The sequence below is a fragment of the Amaranthus tricolor genome, chromosome 1 (genome assembly GCF_026212465.1).
Source record: "Amaranthus tricolor cultivar Red isolate AtriRed21 chromosome 1, ASM2621246v1, whole genome shotgun sequence".
Lineage (NCBI taxonomy): Eukaryota > Viridiplantae > Streptophyta > Magnoliopsida > Caryophyllales > Amaranthaceae > Amaranthus > Amaranthus tricolor.
Window position 1 is genome coordinate 42,862,010 of NC_080047.1, and position 22,510 is coordinate 42,884,519.

At 34.5% G+C, this 22,510-nt stretch overlaps 2 protein-coding genes across 2 annotated transcripts; both read right to left on the reverse strand.

Moving 5' to 3' along the window:
- Positions 1-3,809: 3,809 nt before the first annotated feature.
- LOC130811017 (uncharacterized) lies at positions 3,810-5,295 on the reverse strand. The gene is made up of 4 exons (XM_057677151.1): positions 5,285-5,295; positions 4,764-5,098; positions 4,106-4,650; positions 3,810-3,980 (listed from the first exon to the last, which is right to left on the reverse strand). Exons 1-4 carry the CDS (start codon positions 5,293-5,295, stop codon positions 3,810-3,812), a joined length of 1,062 nt encoding a protein of 353 aa, XP_057533134.1.
- A 1,121-nt stretch (positions 5,296-6,416) lies between these two features.
- On the reverse strand, positions 6,417-16,695 carry LOC130821693 (condensin-1 complex subunit CAP-D2-like). The gene is made up of 17 exons (XM_057687484.1): positions 16,490-16,695; positions 16,051-16,406; positions 14,398-14,558; positions 13,123-14,314; positions 12,800-12,991; positions 11,182-11,823; positions 10,848-11,024; positions 10,618-10,685; positions 10,315-10,537; positions 10,144-10,243; positions 9,901-10,016; positions 9,769-9,826; positions 8,947-9,098; positions 8,662-8,863; positions 7,249-7,404; positions 7,060-7,156; positions 6,417-6,782 (listed from the first exon to the last, which is right to left on the reverse strand). Exons 1-17 carry the CDS (start codon positions 16,620-16,622, stop codon positions 6,779-6,781), a joined length of 4,029 nt encoding a protein of 1,342 aa, XP_057543467.1. The 5' UTR covers positions 16,623-16,695; the 3' UTR covers positions 6,417-6,778.
- Between the last annotated feature and the right edge of the window lie 5,815 nt (positions 16,696-22,510).

The following is a 22,510-nucleotide window of genomic DNA, read 5'->3' on the forward strand; positions in this document are numbered from 1 at the left end:
TATATGTGTACTTCAATCCTTTCAATTTATTTGTCTATTTTGTATTCATGTCAATGTACGTATTTAAGTTTTAATTTCTCTAATTTAACTCTTTTAAAAAAATTTAAATTGGAGAGATTCATATTCTAGAAAAATATTAATAATTTTTATATCAAGATAAATTAAATATAATTTCACTTAACTATTCAAACTTAAAAATTTAAAATATATACTAATTAAGATTGATTGATAAATAAGGAAAAAAATACAATAAAACAACTAAATGAAATCGGAGGGATTCATATTCTAGAAAAATGTTCATCTTCTACTCTCTTTTACGTTATCTTCACAAATTTTTCTATCATAATAACAAACCAAAAAAATATACTTCCATAAACCAGGTGCTATAAAATAATAAGTAGATGGAATTAAAAGAATGAATGAATTTATAAATGAAATTAAAAGAAATTAATGAGAACCATTACAAAACAAAAATGCAAGGTTAAAACTAAAACATAAATTATGCACAAATTAAAAGGAATAGAAGAGGTATACTTCTATAAAAATAAATCAATCAACCTGCGTAAGTATGGAGATTTCCTCGTACAACACAGAAAATACCACAAAAGTAATATAAGTAACGTATGTGAAGAACAATCTGTATAATGCTCCGTTGTGTTTTTGCACAAAATCCGTGTAGAACTTAGAATATTAACACTATATTTAGGTAACAACTTTAGAGAGAGAAAATAAAAGGAAGGGAAAGTAAGGGAAAAAAAGTAAAGGAAAATAACTCTTGTTTGTTAATAAGGTAAAGAAAGGAAAGAAAAGGAGATGAAACTTTTCTCTTTAAATCTTTTCAACTTTGGAACGATTGATATTTTAACAAAAATCATTCATCTAATCCTTCCAAATCTCTTTCCTCTCATTTTGTTATCCAAACAAGAGATCTTCTATCACTCCAAATCCTACTCCTTCCTTTTCCTCCATTTCCTTTCATTCCAAATACAAAAATTTAAAACAAATAAGCAAAGAAATATAAAAATTTCGAATTATAGTAAAGTTTTAAAACTATTTCCCAAGATAAGTCGTTTTTTCCCAGACCTGAGGTTTGGAATGTTCGCACTTAGTAACAACGAACAAAGGCAGAGGGTTCAAAAAGGCAAAGAGTTTCTTCGATGACAGCGAACAAAGCTAAAACCTGGTCAAACAGGGTCAAAGTTTTATTCGCTGTTAGTAACAGTGAACAAAGCTATGACCTTGTTTGACCAGGCCTAGTTTGTTCGCTGTTACTGACAGCGAACTAAGGCTTGACTTTTTTTTTTAACTTTCTTTGTTGTTTTTGCTCAAACTAGCCGTAATAGCTTTGAAATATAGCCGTTGAGTAAAGATCTATAAATACATCACCCTTGTTTTATTCTATCCATCCTATTGCTTTTGAAATTAAGCCGAGGTACGTTCTTGTAAATTCTGTCATTGTGGTCATGAAACTTAATACAGTCGCGATTGGAGCGATTTTGATCCTGGAATTCAATATGTTGCCTGTCCACTATTCGAAGATGAAGGTTTGGGATGCACCTACTTTAGGTGGGTTGATCCGGAGGCCACCAAATGGCAAAAAGACATCATTATTAAGCTCGACAAAGAGAATGAGGAGCTTAGAACCGAGATACATAACTTGATAAGGGAAGCAATTGATAAGGCGAGTAGAGTGAAGAAACCAAGAGGATATTGAAAAAGTTTAATAAGTGTTCTTAAGTTGTAATGGTTTTATTTCATGAATGAACGATGTATTTGTAATCATTATTAATGAAACTATGTTGAATTATCGGCATCGTCTATTTGCAATGAAGTCATCAACACAAGTCATAACAAGTCCGAGCATGGATGATTATTTGCCAAAAGTCCGAGCATGAATGAAACTATGTACTAATGAGGCTTATCGACTTCGATTCATATTCAAAATATGATAAAAACGATAAACATATATACATACATTACAAACTATGTACAAATGTCAAAATGTCAAAATCCTACAAATGTTTAATATACACAAATGTTCAATGTATTACAAAATATATACTAATCCTCATCCTCCTCCTGCACCCTCTCCAACTGTGATGGCCTCTTACGCCTCCTACGATAGTAGGAGGTGTTCGTGTGCCGCTTAGGGAGTGGAGGTGATTGGTATTGCAATGGCCCAGCCTGCGAGCTAGGTCCTCGAACCATGTTCGGGGTAGGACAAGTCCACCTCCTTCAAATGAACGTCCTGAAGAGGAGACGAGACTTGGACCTCGCCGACAGCAGGTGAAGCTTCTTCAGCCACTTTCGGTATGAAGTGCTAGAATTGCGTGCCAAGGAGCATGCCCTGCGCAATCTCTTGTACGGGCTACTCATGGCTCGATTGGATCACCGCTGCCACACCTTATGCCTGCAATCAAATATCAGTTAATTTAATATTACATTATGAAAGTTGTAGTTGTAACCAATTAAAAAAGAAAGGATACTTAAGAATTGGGTCATCACTAGTGCGACAAGAGCATACTGGGACGTAGCAATGAAACCTCATGGTGTCATCCATCGCCGAGTGATGGAGAGGAACCACGGCATGTAAACAGCACTGGTAGATGTGCCAGCAGCATCCATCAGTGCACCTTGAGCTAGCAGCTCCAGTCTGTGATTCCAACAGGCGATGTGGCGTCCGTTGATCTCGCTCCAGTACCTGGGAGCCCGACCCTTATGGACGTGAGGTGCAACTTTACCTCAGTGTCTCAAGGTGGTGGGATGCCTTGTACCATCCCGAATTGGTGCATTACGCGCTCGGGTAGATGTACTTTGACAATGTTGAAGCATATCAGTGGCACAGAAGCCCGCCACACCCTTGTCCGTATCCCCGAGTGCTGAGGCAAGGCAGCATATGCCTCAGTGGGATACGGGTTCCAAAGAAACTAAAAGTTAATGAGACATCAGTAAATGACTTTAGTTATTGATAATAATAAGCTCATAGAGTGAAGCAGTTACCTGGTCAGCACGTAAAAGATTCAACTGATACCGATAGAAACCGACGCCAGATCCAGTTGAGTCTTAGTCCAAGTCCCAGTATAGAGTGAAGCAGTTGCCATGACCTCATATCGATCATTGGCATGAAGCATGGTTCGTATGTGTTTGCGTAACTCTGTGAGGTGTCTTTTGATGCATACGGCAAGGACATGTCAACAAGGTAAGTGTTATATTTCCAATTTGTTACATGTGCATTTCCTTTGTGTCAAGTCAACTGTTTGAATCTTGCCCCCTTTTGACGATCCTCTGTTTCCCCGCCCAGTCTTTACCTCAAATATTCCTCTTGTTTAATTGAAAGCAACAATTTCGTGAAAGGTCGCCTTCTCGGTGTTTCTAGTGATAATCCTCGTGGCATAAGAGGTGTACATGTTTCCTCTAGTCATCCATGCACTAGAACGTTCGTGTCTTTTAACAAAGTAGTCGTTGACGCGATAGAAGGTGAATTCAACTAATGTAGTTAATGGCAAGAACCTTACACCCTTCATCACAAAGTTGAAGACCTCAGCTAAGTTGGTGTTAGTCACACCATACCTATGACCCCTATCATTACACAATGACCACTTAGACATATCACCTACTTCATCAATCCAAAAAAGAGTCTCTCGTTTCACAGCCCCAATGGCCCTCAAGCCCTCAACCACCTTAGCGCGTTGTCTTTGCTCAGCAGTCTTACCAAATAACTTCTTAAGTTGAACATTACCCATAGCACGGTTAAAGTTACTAAGCAAGTGGCGTAAGCATAACCTATGATGGGCGTATGGTAGTTGCCATTATGTCTCCTCCATGGTCACTAAAATCCCCACATGTCTATCAGAGACAATACACAATCCCATCTTCTGTGTTAGATGCTTACAAATACACACTATAAACCAAGACCATGCAGCTATGCATTCCTTCTCAACCAAGGAAAATGCAAGTGGAAAGATACCCTTATCACCATCCTGCGCAATCACAGTCAATAAGGTATGACGTTAATGAGGATAAGAGGCTTACAAAACTTAACGCCCTCTATGCTAGGTCTAAAGGCCCAAAAGACACGTTGAAAGAGTCAAATATTAGGACGTACATACACACCCGTGTCATTGTCTTCCTTAAAGAACCACTCAACTACGGTGCCCGGGTTTGATTGTTGCAACGCTTTCAAAAAGCGTGGAAGAAGAGAATATGAATCCTCCCGTGTACCATAAATGGACAATAGGGCTTGTTGCTTAGCACACCATGCTAGCTTGTAAGTGACCTCTATCCCAAATCGATCTTTCACTATTTGTCGAACGACAGACACCTTAATCGAAGGGTCTTTGGAAACACAATTCCTAATTACATTGTTAAATACAGAGGACGTCAAGTGAATATGTCCAGCTGACACAGTGTTACTATCCAACACAAAATTCCCATGTTTTCCATTGTACTTTGAAATAAACCATGAGGTTGAATAAGGATTTAGTCTAGCCCTTAGTTTCCAAGAACATCCCCTTTTACACTTCAATGATGAAGAAGTTTGATTAGAAGTCTCTGTTCTATACTCTACATTCCTACGAATATGATAGACTCTAACAGCTTCCAACAAAGCTTTCTTACTATCAAATATCATATCCTTTTCAAACTTCCCATCTTCGGTGTAGGTGTATCACAAACCCAAGTCTTTCAAGAGTTGTCCTCTACATATTCATCCAGAGGTGGACATAGGGCATAAGGTGTAGGAGCAACAATTGTAGGAATGTTGCCTAGGGTCATGTCATTAGCTAGGGCATCCTCATCCACATCCACATCATCCTCAGAAGGATCATCAACAAGCTCATTACCATCATCCCATGGTACCAACTCAAAAGTTTCTCCTAAATTAACAGTCGCATCATTTAGGATTTGAGTTTGAGGGGATTCGGAAGGAGTAGAAGATGGGGAAGGAATAAAGAGATTTTGAGTTTCTTGAGTTAAAATAAATATAGGCGTAGGAGAAGGATTGGAAGTAACATTCACAACCTGATTGCTTAGGGATACACTTCTACATATAACTCCAAAGAGGGAAAAAATGAAACCTTTGAATGCTCTCACATAGCATCTATAAAATCATCATCCTCAACAGGAAAAACTAACAATTAACCATTCATGTCGTATTTAAAACTTAAATAACAGTATTTTGTGTGGTGTCAATTCCAATCTTAGCACATACAAAAAGCTTAAACTCATTCAAATCCATGTTCTAGTTGCATGTAAACACTTTACGTTTACCCCCAACATATGTAACCTTGTTACCATCTGTACGAATGGAACCATTCTAAAAACATGCAATAGTCACACGAAATGATGTCATTTCTACATGAATACAAACAAAATCAACTTCATCACCAAGTACATTCACGAATATACATAATTAATTAACTACATTTACATAACTATTTAACTACATTTATATAAACTAATTAACTAATTCAAATAAAATAAATATACTCAATATACAATACAAATTAATTACATATAATCAATATACAAAACAAAATCAACATACATAATTAACTACCCACTTTTACATAAACTAAATCAATATAATCACCATAAACCAAGTTAATGAACTACCTACATTTACATAATTAACTACCTAAAACAAACTAAAGTTAATGAACCATAATCAAAAAACTGAACAAATAAGTAAAAAATAACTAATCCATTACCTTAATCAGCTTCAATTAAACTAAATGAGTAGTAATTTAACAAGTAATGCCCTGCATTTGAAACAGATATAAAAGATTACATAAAACGCTAATTTTCATATAAAATAACAAAAAAACAAAGATATTTTTATCTTAGAGAACTCCAAGTTTATGCTAGACCACTTTAGTAGGGTTGGATTGAAAGAGGAAGGGATTAATTGAAGGTTTGAAGGAGTTTTAACGGAGGAAAATGAGAGAGGTCTTGTCGACTGTGTTTTAAGATTTAATTGAATTGGGGGGAAATGAGGAAGGAAGGAGGATCTGTTGTTTTAAGCATGCATCTATTCGCTGTTACTAACAGCGAACAAAGACTGGAAGTCAAAAAACGTCAAAGTTTTTGTTCGCTATTACTTACAGCAAACACACTAGTTGACTTTTTTTGACCTCCAGTCTTTGTTTGCTGTTAGTAATAGCAAACAGCTCCAAACCACAACTTTAGAAAGAAACTGGTTATCTTGGAAAATAGTTTCAACAAATTATTATAATGTAAATTTTTTATATTTTTTTGCTTATTTGTTTCAAATTTTCTTCCAAACACAAAGTAAAAGTTAAGCCTTAAGAGATAGGATCAATGTAAACCGACTTTGGATTGGCACAGGTGAGGACTTCACATAATAGTCATGTAAGGTAAAATGTTAAATACATAATCACATCAACCAAACAAATCCATATTCAAAGTTCAAGCAGTTTCATAAGTATTGGGTTACAATTATATTGAATTTTAATTTACATAACAAATGTAACAAAAATTGTTTGACACTTTCACATGGCAAGAAATTGGCGACTGGCGACGGTGACCGGTGAGTGGAGGAGATCTCCAAACATGAACGTTACTAACTAAATCAACTATTCTCACCTAGCTTTCCTTCACTCAGCCTGCCTTGTAATTTAAATATACTAAATTAACTATTCACATTAGAATGCAAGCCAAAAGCTGAATGACAATTTGCAGCATGGTCTCTTCCTTTCACTGAATTCGAAAACAATTCATGTAAAAAACCACCAAGGAGGACTGTAGATCTTCGCCATGCTCAACTGCGGCAACAAAACATGTCACTTGAGTTACACAAGTTTTAAACTTTTTGCATAGAGCAATCGTTTTTCTACATTTATGATCAAAGAAAGAATATAACAGAAAATTTTCGTAATAGCAGAAACTATTTCGAGTTCAATGTGCTTGAAATGATGTATTTTCATGACAAAAGTCAACAACAATTTTTATAAAAGGAATTTCAATTTTGCATATCAAGTATACAGAAGTAAAAAGGAACGAAAATCGAAAACTAAATAAAAATCAAAGATGGAAGGTGACCTTTGTTTTGACCTTGTACTCCTAGTCCTAACTGATGTAGTGTTTACAACCTTCTGATTCCGCGGCCTTGATTTCCTGCTTCTAGAACTCGGTACATCTGGACGCAACAAAGGTGTTATGCTTACATGAAACTCTGCCAAGGGAAAGACTGTGAGTCAGGAATTATATACAATCATAGAGTAGAATCACCTTTTTTATTAACTATTGGAGACAGGACTTCATCATCATTGGCTTCCGTCTGTGTCGAATCACTGGTAATTGTAGAACAATCTTCTACATGATCAACAGTTGAATTTGTGATGTCATTCAAACATGGTCCATCAGAAGCATCAATGACTTCACCGTCTGTACCATCACACGATTGACATGTTAGAGAGCAACAAGAGGGTGACCATGTATATAGCATGCAAAATGCTAAAACGTTCATGCATCAAGGCCCTTTTCCGTTAACCTCTCTTTAAGATGGTGGAGAACTATGCATTTACAGCCAACCTTTCTTTTACAGGACTGAGGTTCCATTCTCACCTTAAAACTTCTATCTTAATGGCCCTGATCGGAACATGTTTGAACTTGTTGGAGCTTATCTAAACTTCTCTTAAAACTCATCAGGCAACACAAAGGCGAGGCTTGATGTTTCTAAAAGTGTTAAGGCCAACCTTTTTGCAGTTTCTTATAAAAATCATTGGCAAGGGGAACTATCAACTTCCTTTCTCTAGAAGCCTGTTTGTTATAACTCATAAGTTGGACTTTGAGCACAAAATCGAAATGAGAGTAAAAAATTAACTATCAGCAATTCCCATCAAGATCGGGAACCCTTTATCTTATTATTAACAACTAAAAGTGTGAGACCAAAATATTTTTTAACTTAACGGTGATAGATGAACAAAATAGCAAATCTACTTGTGGAGGATTTATACAAATTTGACCTGCACACGTTTTTAATGTGTAAACACATCAAATAGAAAAGTAAGAAATGTAAGATATCAATCATAAGGGACAGAAGAAAATGTTTGCTTTTTTCTTCCAAAGGCAGAGTGAAAAATATATGTAGATTAAGAGAATAACATTTTCCTTTCCTTTGTTTCGTATCAACTATCTACTAAGGGATCATGTATATCAGAGAATCTGACTGTGTGACTCTCTCCTTCCTATTCTGCCATTTACTTTATCCAAACACATTGTTCGAAACAGGTTAATGAATTAGTTACGATGCAATAAGTGGTAACATATTATCCAGGCTAGAAAATGAACATTTACAACCCAATAAAATCCGTGTCCAATATCATTGAGACCTACGATTCTCAAAGGACATGTTTGCACAGCAGATTAAACTATGCTGAATACAGCTTGGTATCCCATATTAAATCTAAGTAAAATGACATGAAGCTATTGTTCAATATCGCAAGCAAAAAATGAACAACATTGAATCAAAATATCTCCTGTGATTTGCAGTAGCAATGTAGATGTATATTGGATGGATGTTAATGCTCATAACAATATATATTGTCAAAAAAAGTGTTCAAAATGTCAAACACGATAGCAGAAATGCTGCAGAATTCAATGAACACAAACCAAACCAGTCATGGAGGCTGAAACATCTACCTTCAGGGATGGTAGCATCTCCATTTTCATGTTTGATCTTATCAGCAACAGTAAAATCTCCTAAGCCGTCAATTCTGTTTTTGTGGTCTTGTGCATTTCGTGCTGTGACTTCCTGCTCCTTCTTCTCCGAATGAAACTTATTGAGCTTTTCTTCAAACTCCTCAATAGCTGATTTAAGTTCAGGTTTTGCAAACTTCTTGGCCTGATTTAGTACCGTAAATGGTTAAATAAACATTTTAAGAAAAAAAAATGACACAGCAAATAGATATTCAGCACTGGAGTCACCTTGATGATGATGTTTCTGAAATTGTCCGTCACAGAATCCTCACATAAAGCGTGTTCATATGTCTTGAATGAGTCTATTAGCTTTTTCATCCCTTTATCGGTGAACGACAACTGAGAAAGGCAATACGCAAGGCATTCCCACTGACTGCTATCTGCAAGGGGAAGAACATTTGAGAAAATAAAACGGAAAAGGTAAAGAACTCATTTATTTGTTCTGCTAAGGCACATCGATTCTTTTCAAATGCACATTATGCTTTTCATAGCTTACATGTCATACATGCATTGAAAAACACAAATTCACTCTTGAAAATCATAGTCCATATATTTGTAAAATAAAAAAAGACAAAACCGCAGCATCCAAGAACTCAATTGTATGCGCATCCCAATAGATTAATGGCCAGGGAGGTTCTCATTGTTGAGTAAGAAACACGGGATATACCATTTGAGCTTCATCTAACGACCGGTCATAGCAGAACTGGATATATAATAATAACATACCATTATCCTAAAGCCATTACAATCTTACCTTTGTTAGTGATAATAATGAGGTTCTTTCCGATTGATTATTGGTAGGAAATAATACCCATAAATGCACATGATGCATGTGTCATTCACATAAAGATCTATTATAATCCGAAACCAAAGAATATGATTTTTAGCACTATTGAAATAAGTGATACTTGGATATAATCTCACAAAAAGATGGGCTAAATTGAAATTTAACTAAATGATCATAAAACACTACAACCTTCAGATTTGCTACAAGAAGACAACTTGTATAACCTAACAAACCAGAATTGTAATAAAGTGTCTGGGCGCTACCTGTAACACCATTAAACCGGTTGCAAAGCTTCTCAACCAAGCCTTCCATTTGTTTGTCCTATAGAAATCAGGAATAACTTTAATAAATGACAACAAACAAATATATTAAGTATAGCAAGTTCCATCTTTTACCTTTTTAATGGACCCAATCAAAAACTGCATAATATTGCAAAATGATTCCCTATCCAAATTCTGTAGAGAAAGCTTGCCAAGAATATCAGGAAGTAAATTATATATTGGATTTGATCCTGAGGAACAGCAAAAAGTTCTTTCAGGCATAATCATAGTATAAGAAGCTGTTTTGACTATATCAATGTCATGTCAAATCAAGTTCCTTCCCAGTGCACATGAAAATACATGCTCTCATAGTCTCACCTTTCTTTGCTAACTCAGTAAAGAAGAGCTTTGCCAGGTTTGAAATTCTTTCATCTTCATCCTCCAATCTAAGAGCCATTTCATATATATAACCCTTGACCTAATTATGCAATAAAGATTGTCAAACTCCATAGATATATAAAAGTAAGTCAGATAGTTGTTCATACATACCTTCATCATTTCATTCAAGATAAGATGTGAAAGCACCAAAATAGCATTAATCCGAACGGAAACTGAAGAATCACGCAACCTGGCATACATGTGTTCAGTCCATGGTTCAACTAAATTAGGAAAACGAACAGCCAGATCACCCAGAGCTATGGTGCAATTTGATCGAACAGTTTCTGATGATGCATTTTCAACAACTGTGAACAGTAACTGGAGATTTGCTTCACTGGATGTCATAGAAATTGAAGTTCAGTAAAAATAATCAATTTGATTATAAACCAAGCCAGACAGAGGAAAATTCCTCACCAAAAAGTCGCATCCACTACCATGAAACGACATAGAGCAAGCATAGCAGCTGCTTGCAGTTCCGGATTCTAGAAGGAATAGCAAATCAATATATCAGGATGAAGAATGTTAAAAGCAGCTCCTAAAGCACTGTTCAGATTTTTTTTTTTTAGCCGGTTGAGATGTATACACTGCTTTAATTCACAGAGAATCCTACTAACACGAACAGATCACACAATTAAGAAACTTGCCTTCTGCATCAAACAAAAGTTTTTGCACAGCTTTGACAGAAAAGGTGCACAATGACCAAGCAAGTTCTTTTCATCTGAACCACCAGATAAAATTTCTCTCTCAGCCCTCTCAGCAAGTGAATCAAGTATCGCATCTTCTGAGGCAGCAACACCTAATTCAGCATTTATACCATCATCCTGTATGCGAAAAAAAGTACAATCAATTAGTTTCCGGCAAATACATTCACAACAACAGCAATGCCAAACCCTAATCTAATCATAAGGGGTCAGCAAGTGATCTGGATGAAAGTAAACGAATTATTTTGAATGCACAATATTCCAATTTCCAACTCACCTTTGCAGCCTCAAGTGTTGAGCAACTTTCAGCATTCTCTCTCTCCTTCTTCGCCTTCTGTTTCTGAATCTTTCTGACACAAGATTCAATATACACCAGCTGATGCATGGCCACTTCACTTATAACAAACAAATATCTACTGAGTTTGCCAACTTGAACTGTGCGCGGAAAATTAGCATTCCCATTATCCGCGTCATGCTGTGAAAGATCAAATTCACCAATATTGAAGACAGAACTCTGCAATTTTTTAACCATTCTAGCAGCAATAATTTCTGGGGCTGGATGAAGCGCATAAATTGCACCTATTGCTTTATCAGCAGCACTGTACCAGATGTTTTCAGGCAGCAAAGAACCAGTAATTAGACTCCCTAATGCGCTGAATACACGACTCCCATTATTTGCCAGAAGTTTTTTTCTGTCATCTTCCGATAGCCTCTGTAGAGCAATACATGCAGTTCTTGCCAGTAAAGGATCTATCTTTGCCCATTGGCCAAATCCAATATCAATAATGTCTTGTAAGTGAGATCCTAAAATTTCGCTTGACGACTTTGCAGCCATACAGAGAACAATTAAGGCACCACAACACTGCTCTGCTGTAATTCTGGGTAAATTAAAGCAAAAGAAGTCCCACAAAGCAGATATCTGGGAAAGCAAAATTTCACGTAGAATTTTATTGAGATTAGAAAACAATGGATCGGGTATTCATCAAATCTAGTCGCAACCCATGCAGATAATACTCAATTACTCATAAAAAGATCCTACGGAATACTTAAGAAACATGCTAGTTTGGACAATAAACCAGAGAAATATACAACATGCAGCAGAAGGGTGGGTGGGTTGAACCTCACCAAAATTTGTCACATTTGCATATCCAAAATGTAAATTAACCATCAAGCTTTTAAGTAATCATGTTACACCAAATCAATATGAAAGTTTCCAATTCATAGAGATTGAAAGTTGCACATACAGCAGAAAAGATGTCTCACTTCTACTTTATTAGGAAAGTTAAATTTTTTCTTCAACAGTGGAAACATTTTCCAGCTTTACTGATACATAAATCACTCTGAGGTTATCTGCTAACACAGGCATGGAGTTAACCACAAGGAGATACAATATCTACAACTTCCAGAACACCATGTCTAATTTGTGTAATATTCTACTATGAAAAAAATGGCATGCACTTTTGAAAGCTTCAAATCAGCTCACCAACTATTCAGTTGATGACCCATAAGATTAAATTTTTGAATGATAGGCCAATTATGAAACTTCTTAAAATTAAAAGGAAATAGCAAGGACTATGATGCCTGAAGTGAGATGCAATTATACAAAACCACTCCTTAGTAAGACCCTAAAACAGCATTCAAATGAGTCACCCATCATATCATATCTTTGGGCAACAGAAAGTTGATTTCAGGAGATCATATAGTACTTCATCAATAATTGATTGTGTTCTGTATGTTTACTCCCAACAACAGTTCATTTGCCAGATCTCACTTGTTGCCATTAATAATCTGCTCAGAGGAAACACTGCTTTCCCGATTTCCATCACCAAAATTTGAAATGATGAGCTTTAGAAGAAATAATTTGAGAATTGATTTAAAATGAATTATTAACTTACTGTTGCAGAAGGTATATCCCCTTTGAGAACTAAAGTACCAAGTATAGACTCCAAAGCAGCAAGATCTCCAATATTTGAATTTATTGCAAGATTTATTAGATTCTTAGCTGTTTCCAGTGAGTTCTTTGTAACATATATGGTGATGAAAGCACTCTCCACAGCCTCACATATGGATTTGTCCTGAGAGAAAACCTGTAAAAGAAAGCAAGAACAGAAACGACACTTAGTTCACTCGAACAATGAAACAAAGAGCCGCACAAGTGAAGTACGTAATTTATATTTATGATGTCTTGCAGTTGAGATATGAAATGATAAATAAGTACCAGAGGCAACATCTTGCGGAGGCAAACTTCTGATCCATCAATCTGAAACTGTCTACATCGCATAAGTAGGAGTATAGTGTTCTCCACGTCTGTAGCTGAGGAAGAAGCCATCAATTGAACAAGGGTTGGCATTGTAGCTGACAGACATTTGGAAAAGCACACCGCAGCCTCAAGAGAAGCTACAAGAACCCTGGTCTGCTCCAGATTTCCAAGATCAGGAAAAGCGTTATCTTTCAGAACGTTTCTTTCTTCAACCTGCGACGAATAGCTATCAGTTACACTATTGGATAGATCATGAGATCTGACTTCAGCATTTGCATGATCAACTTCACCATCACCATCCTCATTACAGTTGTCTTTGTCAGATGGCACCCCATCTACAGCCTTTTCTGCAGGTAAGTCTGGCTGGAGAGCACTCAACTTCTTCTTGTATTCATCTAGTGCTGTTTCAAAAGACGATATGCGAAGTTGAGGCCCAAACGGATTCTGTTGTAACATTATAATGAGCAAATTTAAAGCTGATTTTCTCACAATAGCACTCTTGTCTTCCAGCCTCCCTGCTGCCACTGCAGCCACTTCATTCCACAAACCAATTGAAACAGCATGCTCTTCACACAAATCAGACCAAACTTGTAGTGCCCTACTTCTTGTATATGCTGAAACATCACGACATCGCTCCATCAAGATTTCCAGCATAGCCTGTTTAGTCCGCAACCGAACCGACTTCGAGCTCTCACCTTCTTCATCTACAAATGCTTTAGAAACCAACTTTCCTAAAACCCCCAAAAGAGCATTCCTGATCTTATAAGACTCTCCACCAAAATGGGGGATTAAAAGCCCAATGTTTGTTGAGATCAACTTTGGCAACCTCTCAGAGAGCTCAACAAGGAAGCGCCCGATATTTTCTGCACCTGATGTATCCTTAGCATAATCCTTTGGGTTAGTCCTTCCAATTTCTCTTATGATAGATGTAGCCAAACTCCCATCAATATACTTCTTATGAGCCCCCACCACAGCATCAACCATGGAAGTGACAACAAAATCATACTTATGCAGCAAATGAATAATGGAGGCAGATATTTGTGCCAGGTAATGGTACTTAGTAGCACAACTCCCAATTATGCGACACAAAGCATCTTTTGCATCAGAATCTTTCAGCAGTGTAGGATTCTCAAACATAAGAAATGCATTCCTGAACAGATGAGAATACTATCAATTACCTACAAATAATAATAATAACGCCAAGTCTAACTGAAAACTTCCCATTTAACTTACTTTGCAATGAATGAAAGGTAGTTTTCATCAGGATCTGCGGATCCAAATAGCAAAGATAGGTTGATCTCAAGTGCGTTGGCAATCAAAGTGAGTATCCTCCCTCGTTGTCCTTCCCAACTCCATGCATTCATTGTAATTTTCTTCCGGCTACTAGCTGCCGTCTAAAACACACAAGAAAGTTGAAAAGCCATTGATATTGAACATCTAAAAAGTTCAAGAATAAATCCAGAACATGATATTCTTTATACATGTAGGAGTTTATACTACCTCCTCCATCCAAAATTTAATAAAGCTAGAAAAAGGAGCTCTGAATTCCTTTCTTACACATTCTAGCACTTAGCACACCTACTTATGAGCAGTATATCGGGTAGATGCCAACATTACTTATGACTTTATTTGAACTAAACACAAAGGATATTATCTCTCATAATTCCTCAATTCAAGAGTGGTTGGCTCAATATATTGACATAATTAAATATAATTAACCTAATCAAATATTGACATTGAAATGCAGTACTAGACTAATTTGATTCCTTGGTTCTTCGAGACTATTACACTTTACTATTCTACTATCACGTTTGCCCAATTGCCATTGTTTAGAGAATGTTTTGATAACACTTTAGGGAGAAAAGGATGGAGAAGCAAGCGGAGGAGAAAGAAGACTGATTCCAAATTTTCCCCAGGTAAAAAGGATTTATTTTGTACCAAATCTGAATAAATTATCCCCTCCAGTTTTCTTCTGTTAATTTACCTCTCCTTTCCTTTTGTATCCAAATGATGGCAATGTCATCCCTTCCTGTCTCTTCATTTCCATCCGTCTTCCATCCAAGCACATCATTAAGGAAGTAACATAACTTATTGTAAGTTCTTAGTAGTAATATTGCATTGGTAATCAAACAAAAATACTATACTCTTCTGTCCCACTCCATCTAGCTCATTTTTTTATTTTAATATGTCCGAATTAATTTGACAGATTTCTATTTATGGATATGACTCCATCACTTTTAATCTATATATTATCTCTTGTATTTCTAAGTACACCACGATTTAACCAATTATACCCAAATTTCTAATCCTCGAGCCAAAAAAATGGAACCATTTGACTGGTGTAGAGCAGTCATTGATAGCGCACTAAATATTTAGATAACTAAAACGTAAAAACCTAGTTAATGATTTTAATTAAAAAGATAAGACAAATAAACCGATGAAAGCTAGTTTAACCATTCATAATTAAGTAAATAACCATAATTATGCCCAAATTCCTACAGCACTTCATTAATGCACTATCATAAAGTAGTTTCCACCTTGGCTTTCACGTATATTAGGTTTAGGGGTGGTCAAATAAAAACAAACTTACCCTTGTAAAAACATGGTGGTGTTTTTTGATTGACCCTTGCAAGTAAACATAATTATGCCCAAATCTCTACCACATTTTTTTTATCAAATTTAGAGATGATCATTCAAGTCACTAGATTGATTTGAGATCAAATATTTTGACTCGATTTAAAATAGAATAGAATTTTGTTTTCATATTGGTTTTTACATAATTTTGTTATCATTTTCAAGTCGAATTCAATTGCAAAGTTGAGTAAATATAGGTCTGTTTTCAACAGCTATAATACCAATATCATTAGTAAATGCTGAAATACTTACTTTGGAGGTATTACTAGAAGAGGTACTTGATTCCTCAGCAAGAACAATATGAACAAGGAAGAAAGTATAGATTTTAAAAGCATTCCGATGTAAAGCCACTCGTTCAAACACTAGCGAACCATTTTCACCCCCACCGCCATCATCCTCATCATCAGTCTCAGGCGAATTTAATACTCTCGAGAGCGAATCAATATTCGGAAGAAGAACACTGAAATTCGACCGAAGACTTTCAACAATATTAAACTTACAAGCAGGTGTAAGTGAAGAAAAATATTTCACAACTGAGTAAACTCGATCAAATACGTCTTGTTCTTCAACGCAAAACAGTTCTTTATCCGATAAATCAAATGAAAGACCTGAAACATCAAAATTAAGATTATTTTGTAAGTAAAATGTAAAATTAGGGTTTTGAAATAGGGATTTTGAGGAAGAAACTGACCTTTAACGAATTCTTCGAGATCAGAAGGACGGAAGGAAGTAAGATTAGTAGGATTTAGAGCGTACAGATTGTTGAGTTCGTTTTGTTCTTCGAGCGAATGGAGATTTGGGGGGAAGATGAATGTGGAAGCCATTGGAGAAGTTTGAGGGAAAGAAAGAGAGACAGAGAGAGAGAGGCGCCTGAATTTGATTTTTTTTGTTTAAAAATTTATGTTATTGAAATTTAAATTTATTGGATTTGGGAATAGGCGGGAATTTAAACCCTTTACTATTACTCTATTAGTAGCATTTAGATTAGATAAAAGTCTTGTAAAGATTTCATTCATGCTTTGCACGTTGACTTGGGAATTAGGATGTTTCGCAATTAACTATGGTTGTTGGTCTTTGAATTTTTTAATTGGCTCGTTAGAATAGTTCTAAATGTTGGTTGTTTATGTTGGTTTTTAAGTTGGTTGAAAAAGCTAAATATTTATGAAGATGTTTGGTAAATTTATATATTGGTTGTTGGCAATTTAATAGAAAATAAGTAGGTCCATTAGCCAAAAAGCCAACAAAAAAAAATTAATTAGAATAATTTTTTTATTTTTAACTAAAAGTCATTTACCAAACACTTATTTTGATTGTTTGACCAACGAACAAACTAAAAATCAAAAACAAACCAAAAAATTAAGAAAAAAAAGTCATGATCCAAACACACATTTAATAAGAAGTAGCAAGAAATACTTCATAATTCTAATGTATATGTTTCATTATATTTGTCAAGTAAAAGTTGTTTTTATTTACATAGGATTGGTTCAAAGTAAAATAGTATAGATGAAAATTATACAAGACTTTCTCATTATTTACTCATGTACTCCTAAATCCTAATAAACATAGTGTTCATAGTCATTTACACTTATTTGCTTTTAATGCAAAATTTGAAAAATTAGGTATTTTAGATTAAAGTTGTGAGTTATTTAAAAATAAGAGATAATATAACAAATTATAGTGGTAGATTTATAACAAAAATATAAATTAAGAAATTTATCATCACCGATTAAATGGAAATTAGGCAAATTAATTGAGACAGAAAAATATAAGACTGAAAGTGCACCATCGACAAAGTACTTAAAAGCAAATGCTCCTACTTACTATCGTGTTCATGGCAAGTTCTTAGCATATTCAAGGTAGCCGATCGCCTAAGGGCCCCAAAAATAAAGGGCCTTAAATATTAAATGGTGTTATCCAAATTCAATTATGAGCAAAACATTTTAAGTAATATTTGACTTTGATTCAAAAGAAACTTTTCCAGTTGCTTAAAAAGTCAAAAATAATTTTTAATTGTTAGATGAACAAAAAAGGTGAGGAGCTAAAAAAAATAAAATAGCATAAATGTCACTGGCCATATGCACCCTACATTTTTTTTTTCATCTTTCTTTAGTTTTTCAATAATTTACAGAAGTTCTAATTGAATTATAATTCTTTATAAAATTCTACATGGTAGCATCGAATTTTTATAAAACGTCGGTGATGACACTTTTGTAAGATTTTTCCACATGGTAGCATCCAGTATATGTCGTATCTAACTGTCGTAGCATTTTCCGTTAAATTCTTGTCAATTTATGTTTAATTCACCATTTTGACGTTTATACTATTATTAAGTGTTGGTTGTTGTCTTTATAATTTGCCCTAAACATTTGAGAGTGTTGATGAATTAAACGGTAAACTAAATGTCAAAATAGCCAATTAATCATTTGAGAGCATAAAAATGGTTTATGGCAAATTATAAAGACAACAGCCAGCACTTAATAAGAATAGAAACGTCAAAATGGTGAATTAAATGAAAATTGACAAAATTTAACGGAAAATGCTACGACAATTAGATAAGACATAAACTGAATGCTACTATGTGGAAAAATCTTACAAAAGTGCTACCACTTGTGTTTCATGAAAGTTCGATGCTACCATGTGAAATTTCCCTAATTCTTTTTGTGGATCTTTTTGTTGCTATGGATAATTAATAATGTAAAATTCACCCCTTCATCTCAGTCAATTTACTACATCTACACTCAAACCTTTTTATATTAATAATAGTTTGATAAATATACATGAAAAAAAAAAAGCAACGATTAAAAAAATCTAATTTCTAACAACTCACTTTATTTCATTTTTATGGTTACATTTATTTTTTAAAACTTTTAAATCATAATCTGACTCTCAATATAAATATCTTTCATAAGAAATTCTAAAAAGAATATATTACAATTTTAGAGACAAGCGGCGATAAATGCACAAAAAAGCACCCAAAAAAGAGCACAACAAACAAAGACAACAACAACAAAAAATATGAGATATCTATGGATACCTCTCCCTCATTCCTCAAACAAGTTTCTTATCATTAATATATCAACATACATCAATGACTCAATTCACACAAGCCTTGAGAACATTCTCTCAAGGTAAAGACCTCACATGTGATGGTGGTCTCACTCAAACACACTAATACAAGAACGAAGGAACTTTAATGGATGAACCCTAGTTGCCTCACTTGTATTAGACTTTCTTCTAATTTCCTAAGCATATTTGAGCCTTTATATAGCCCACAACATCATAGGGAAACCCTAGGACAAAACCTTAAACCCCATAAAGTTACCCACATAAAACAGAAATATGCGATGAAGTGGCACTGTGAACCAGACCGAGCACCTGCTGCTCGACCAGTTGAGCGAGCATACTGAACATTCTTACCTTCTCCTGGTGAACCGCTCTTGCTCAACTATTCGAGTGGCTGAGTCAAATGCTTGTTGCCGTGTGCGTAGCTGCTTCCTTGATCGTGCAACCTTCTCCTCGAACCTTGCCTCGATCAAGACACTCCATCCCTTACACAAACCTATTCAAATCATCATCATTGATCACTTAATCAAGTGATTCAAAACTTAGCATCCCATTTCCCATGGCACGCCCACATCACTCCCAAGTGTGCACGACATAGCACAAGCTACAAGATGCTCAAGGCATCTTCAATATTGGGGAAATTGGCTTTTGATTCAGCAGGATCGAATATCACATAGCTCTTATTATTCCTCAACTTACCATATAATAAAAAAATCTTACATATTATAATTTATATTTGTATCCATGAAAAAACATATTTGAATTTCTCTCGGTAACGGCCCGGTTTAAGTGGATCGGAAATTCATATGAAAATACGAATTTCGGTCCACTCTTTGGACTCTAGAGAAAAGTCTTCTCTATGATCGTCAACGTTCCGTCGATAAAGAATTATAATTCAAACAGAAAACAATACCAACGTGAAAGAAATAAGTCAGCGGAAGTTCTTACGTACAACTCGAGAGCCTAAAGGCCTCTAGGTAAACTAAATAAAATACGCAAAACCGAAAAGAAAGCAACACCATCTCATGTTACATAGTTTGGAGTTATTTCTACTCATAATCTAATTACAAAATAAAGAAGCATAGTCTTGATGATTATGGGTTCTAAGTCGAGACCTCACTCCAGTCTCCACCTGCAATACTAGTCGTCGTGTGACAACACATAGTAGGTTCCAAAGAACAATCCAATACACGTCAGAAACTTCATACAAATGTCAACCAGGTTGAATACAAGCAATGTGTTTATCCTAGCATGCATAGGCTCTAATGCATTCATTAATAGATAATTCCAACTTGTAACGTAGCCCGTCCTGTTCGGGTCGTTCAAGTATAAATCCAATCCTTTTGGAGGAATACACTTGGGAGAGCTAATCCCAAGGCAACCACCGACCTAAGATGTTACCCGTCCTGTTTGGGTCGTCAAAGGCAAAAGTATGCATAACCCCATGGTGACCGTAATGATCCAAAACTGCCATGAGAACAATAATTGTAATAATCCAAACCAAAACATTAACCCCTTTGGGTAACATAATACAAACCAAAACGTTAACCCCTTTGGGTAACAAACACATAAATCCTCAATTTCCAATTAACTTCTTTCAAATTATTTGAGAAGTCTAATCCTTATGTGATTTACAATGCCTCGATTAGAAATGAAACAACACTACTTGCACAACCGCATACACAGTATGGTCTAAGCGTGTATCTTTAAGCGTTGCCAACAAATGAAGTCTAATCATGATAGAAATTTCGCCCTCTTATGAATCGAGGTCCTAAATAACACACACACAAAACGATCACGTATTAGAACGTGTTTACACATTTAATCCACTCCATACTACTAAGATATTACTAAGACTTGATAATTTTAAATGTTTTCATCATATTCCCAATAGTTCCAAACTTTAAACTTTAACCAGAAACTTAAATGGTTAATTCGGACAGTTTAGAAAATTCAAATGGAAAATCCGACTTCGCCACTGCATCCGGAACGCGTCAATTACCTTGGGTACCAAATTTCATAATTTCTAACATCCAATTACTATTTTTAATTATTTTAAGCGTTTAACGAGTTTTTAACGCATCGGATACATAAAACAACAACGGAACACGACTAACGTTTCCGGATCAGCGCCAACACCGAGGCAGAAGCTGCTGTATTATTATTATTTTTATATATACATTATTCAAATTATTAACCCTTTAAATCTCATGACCAAAATAAATCTAACAAGGCCACATTCACCACTACTAAGATAAAACAAACAAGACCAATTTTTCTATCACACAACCACTTGATATTTCCACATATTAATACACAAAACCCCATCAACAAAGCATATAAGTCATCAAATAAAAAGAAACATGCCCATCCACAAAATCCTTCAAGAAACTTAAAATTTCATAAATTATGATAATTAAATTAAATACTTAATGCTCTTAACAAATTAAAATTTTGTAGAAAATCATAAAACCAAATCACCCTTTTAAAAGATATATATATATATATATATATATATATATATATATATATATATATATATATATATATATATATATATATATATATATATATATATATATATATATATATATATATATATATATATATAAACAATCCTTTAAGCAAATCAATCTTGTTAAAAGATTTATAAATTCTTGGATAACTATATTACTTGATCCATACCATTTAAATTTCTTCCAACAAATTGAAATTTTGTTAGAGAAATGTAAACCATAAAAGAAATTTATTTAAATATCAATATAAACTTAATTTCTTAATTATTATAACAAATTTAAATTTTGTTAAAGAATATTGATCAAGAAGTTTTTTTTTTTTTTTTTTTAAAGAAACATAACTTAATCAGTTAATCCTTTTCACAAATTGAAGTTTCTTAAAGGATTATTAGAGAAAATTACATATATAAAAATATACTCAATCCTCCTAAAATTCATAGGATATCATCATACATGAAATATAATTCATCTTAGAATTCTAGTATATAAAATATATAATTAACAATTCAATTAAACTTACCCCTTTGATCAAAAGATTGGATGGAACAACAAATTTATTTATTTATGTTTTTCTTTGAAGTGAGCCGAAAACAAGAGAGAAAAAGAGAGAATTTTTCTGAATTTTGTGTTCACTTTGAAAGGTTAGAATGGTAAGGATATCAAATGATGCTTAAGGATTAATAGGCAATTAAATTACTAAGACTTAATGTGCCATAATACACACTTATGAGAGGAGTTACAAGACTCCTCCCCTACTCCAACACAACCGGCCACCCTTCCCTCTTCCCCTAATTTTTTTTATTTAATTAATTAATTAAGTAATGTATATATATTTTTTAAAACAGAAAAGAAACGCTACGCGAAAACAACGCGTTACCGTTAAAATTTAACTTACTTTATTTCTTATAATTATCTATGTAAATAATATAATTTAATAATACTTAATTATTTTAAAAAAGTACCACATACGAGGATTAAAGTGGGTAAGTGATCCATAAATTGAATACATATATTTATGGGTGCAATAGATAGCACTCCAATATATTTTGTATTTCTAATAAAGTATTAATTAATTTGAATATGTGAAAGGTTTTTCAATCAAATTATATTTAGATATTTTAATTTACACCAAC

Coding starts and splice junctions, on each gene's coding strand:
- LOC130811017 (XM_057677151.1), bottom strand. Junction 4,651..4,763: donor AGCTAATGACATGACCCTAG/GCAACATTCCTA, acceptor CCTACACCGAAG/ATGGGAAGTTTGAAAAGGAT. Junction 3,981..4,105: donor ACAATGACACGGGTGTGTAT/GTACGTCCTAAT, acceptor GTGATTGCGCAG/GATGGTGATAAGGGTATCTT.
- LOC130821693 (XM_057687484.1), bottom strand. CDS start 16,622: ATGGCTTCCACATTCATCTTCCCCCCAAATCTCCATTCGCTCGAAGAA. Junction 9,827..9,900: donor TGATTGGGTCCATTAAAAAG/GTAAAAGATGGA, acceptor TGATTTCTATAG/GACAAACAAATGGAAGGCTT. Junction 9,099..9,768: donor CCGGTTTAATGGTGTTACAG/GTAGCGCCCAGA, acceptor TTCCCCTTGCAG/ATAGCAGTCAGTGGGAATGC.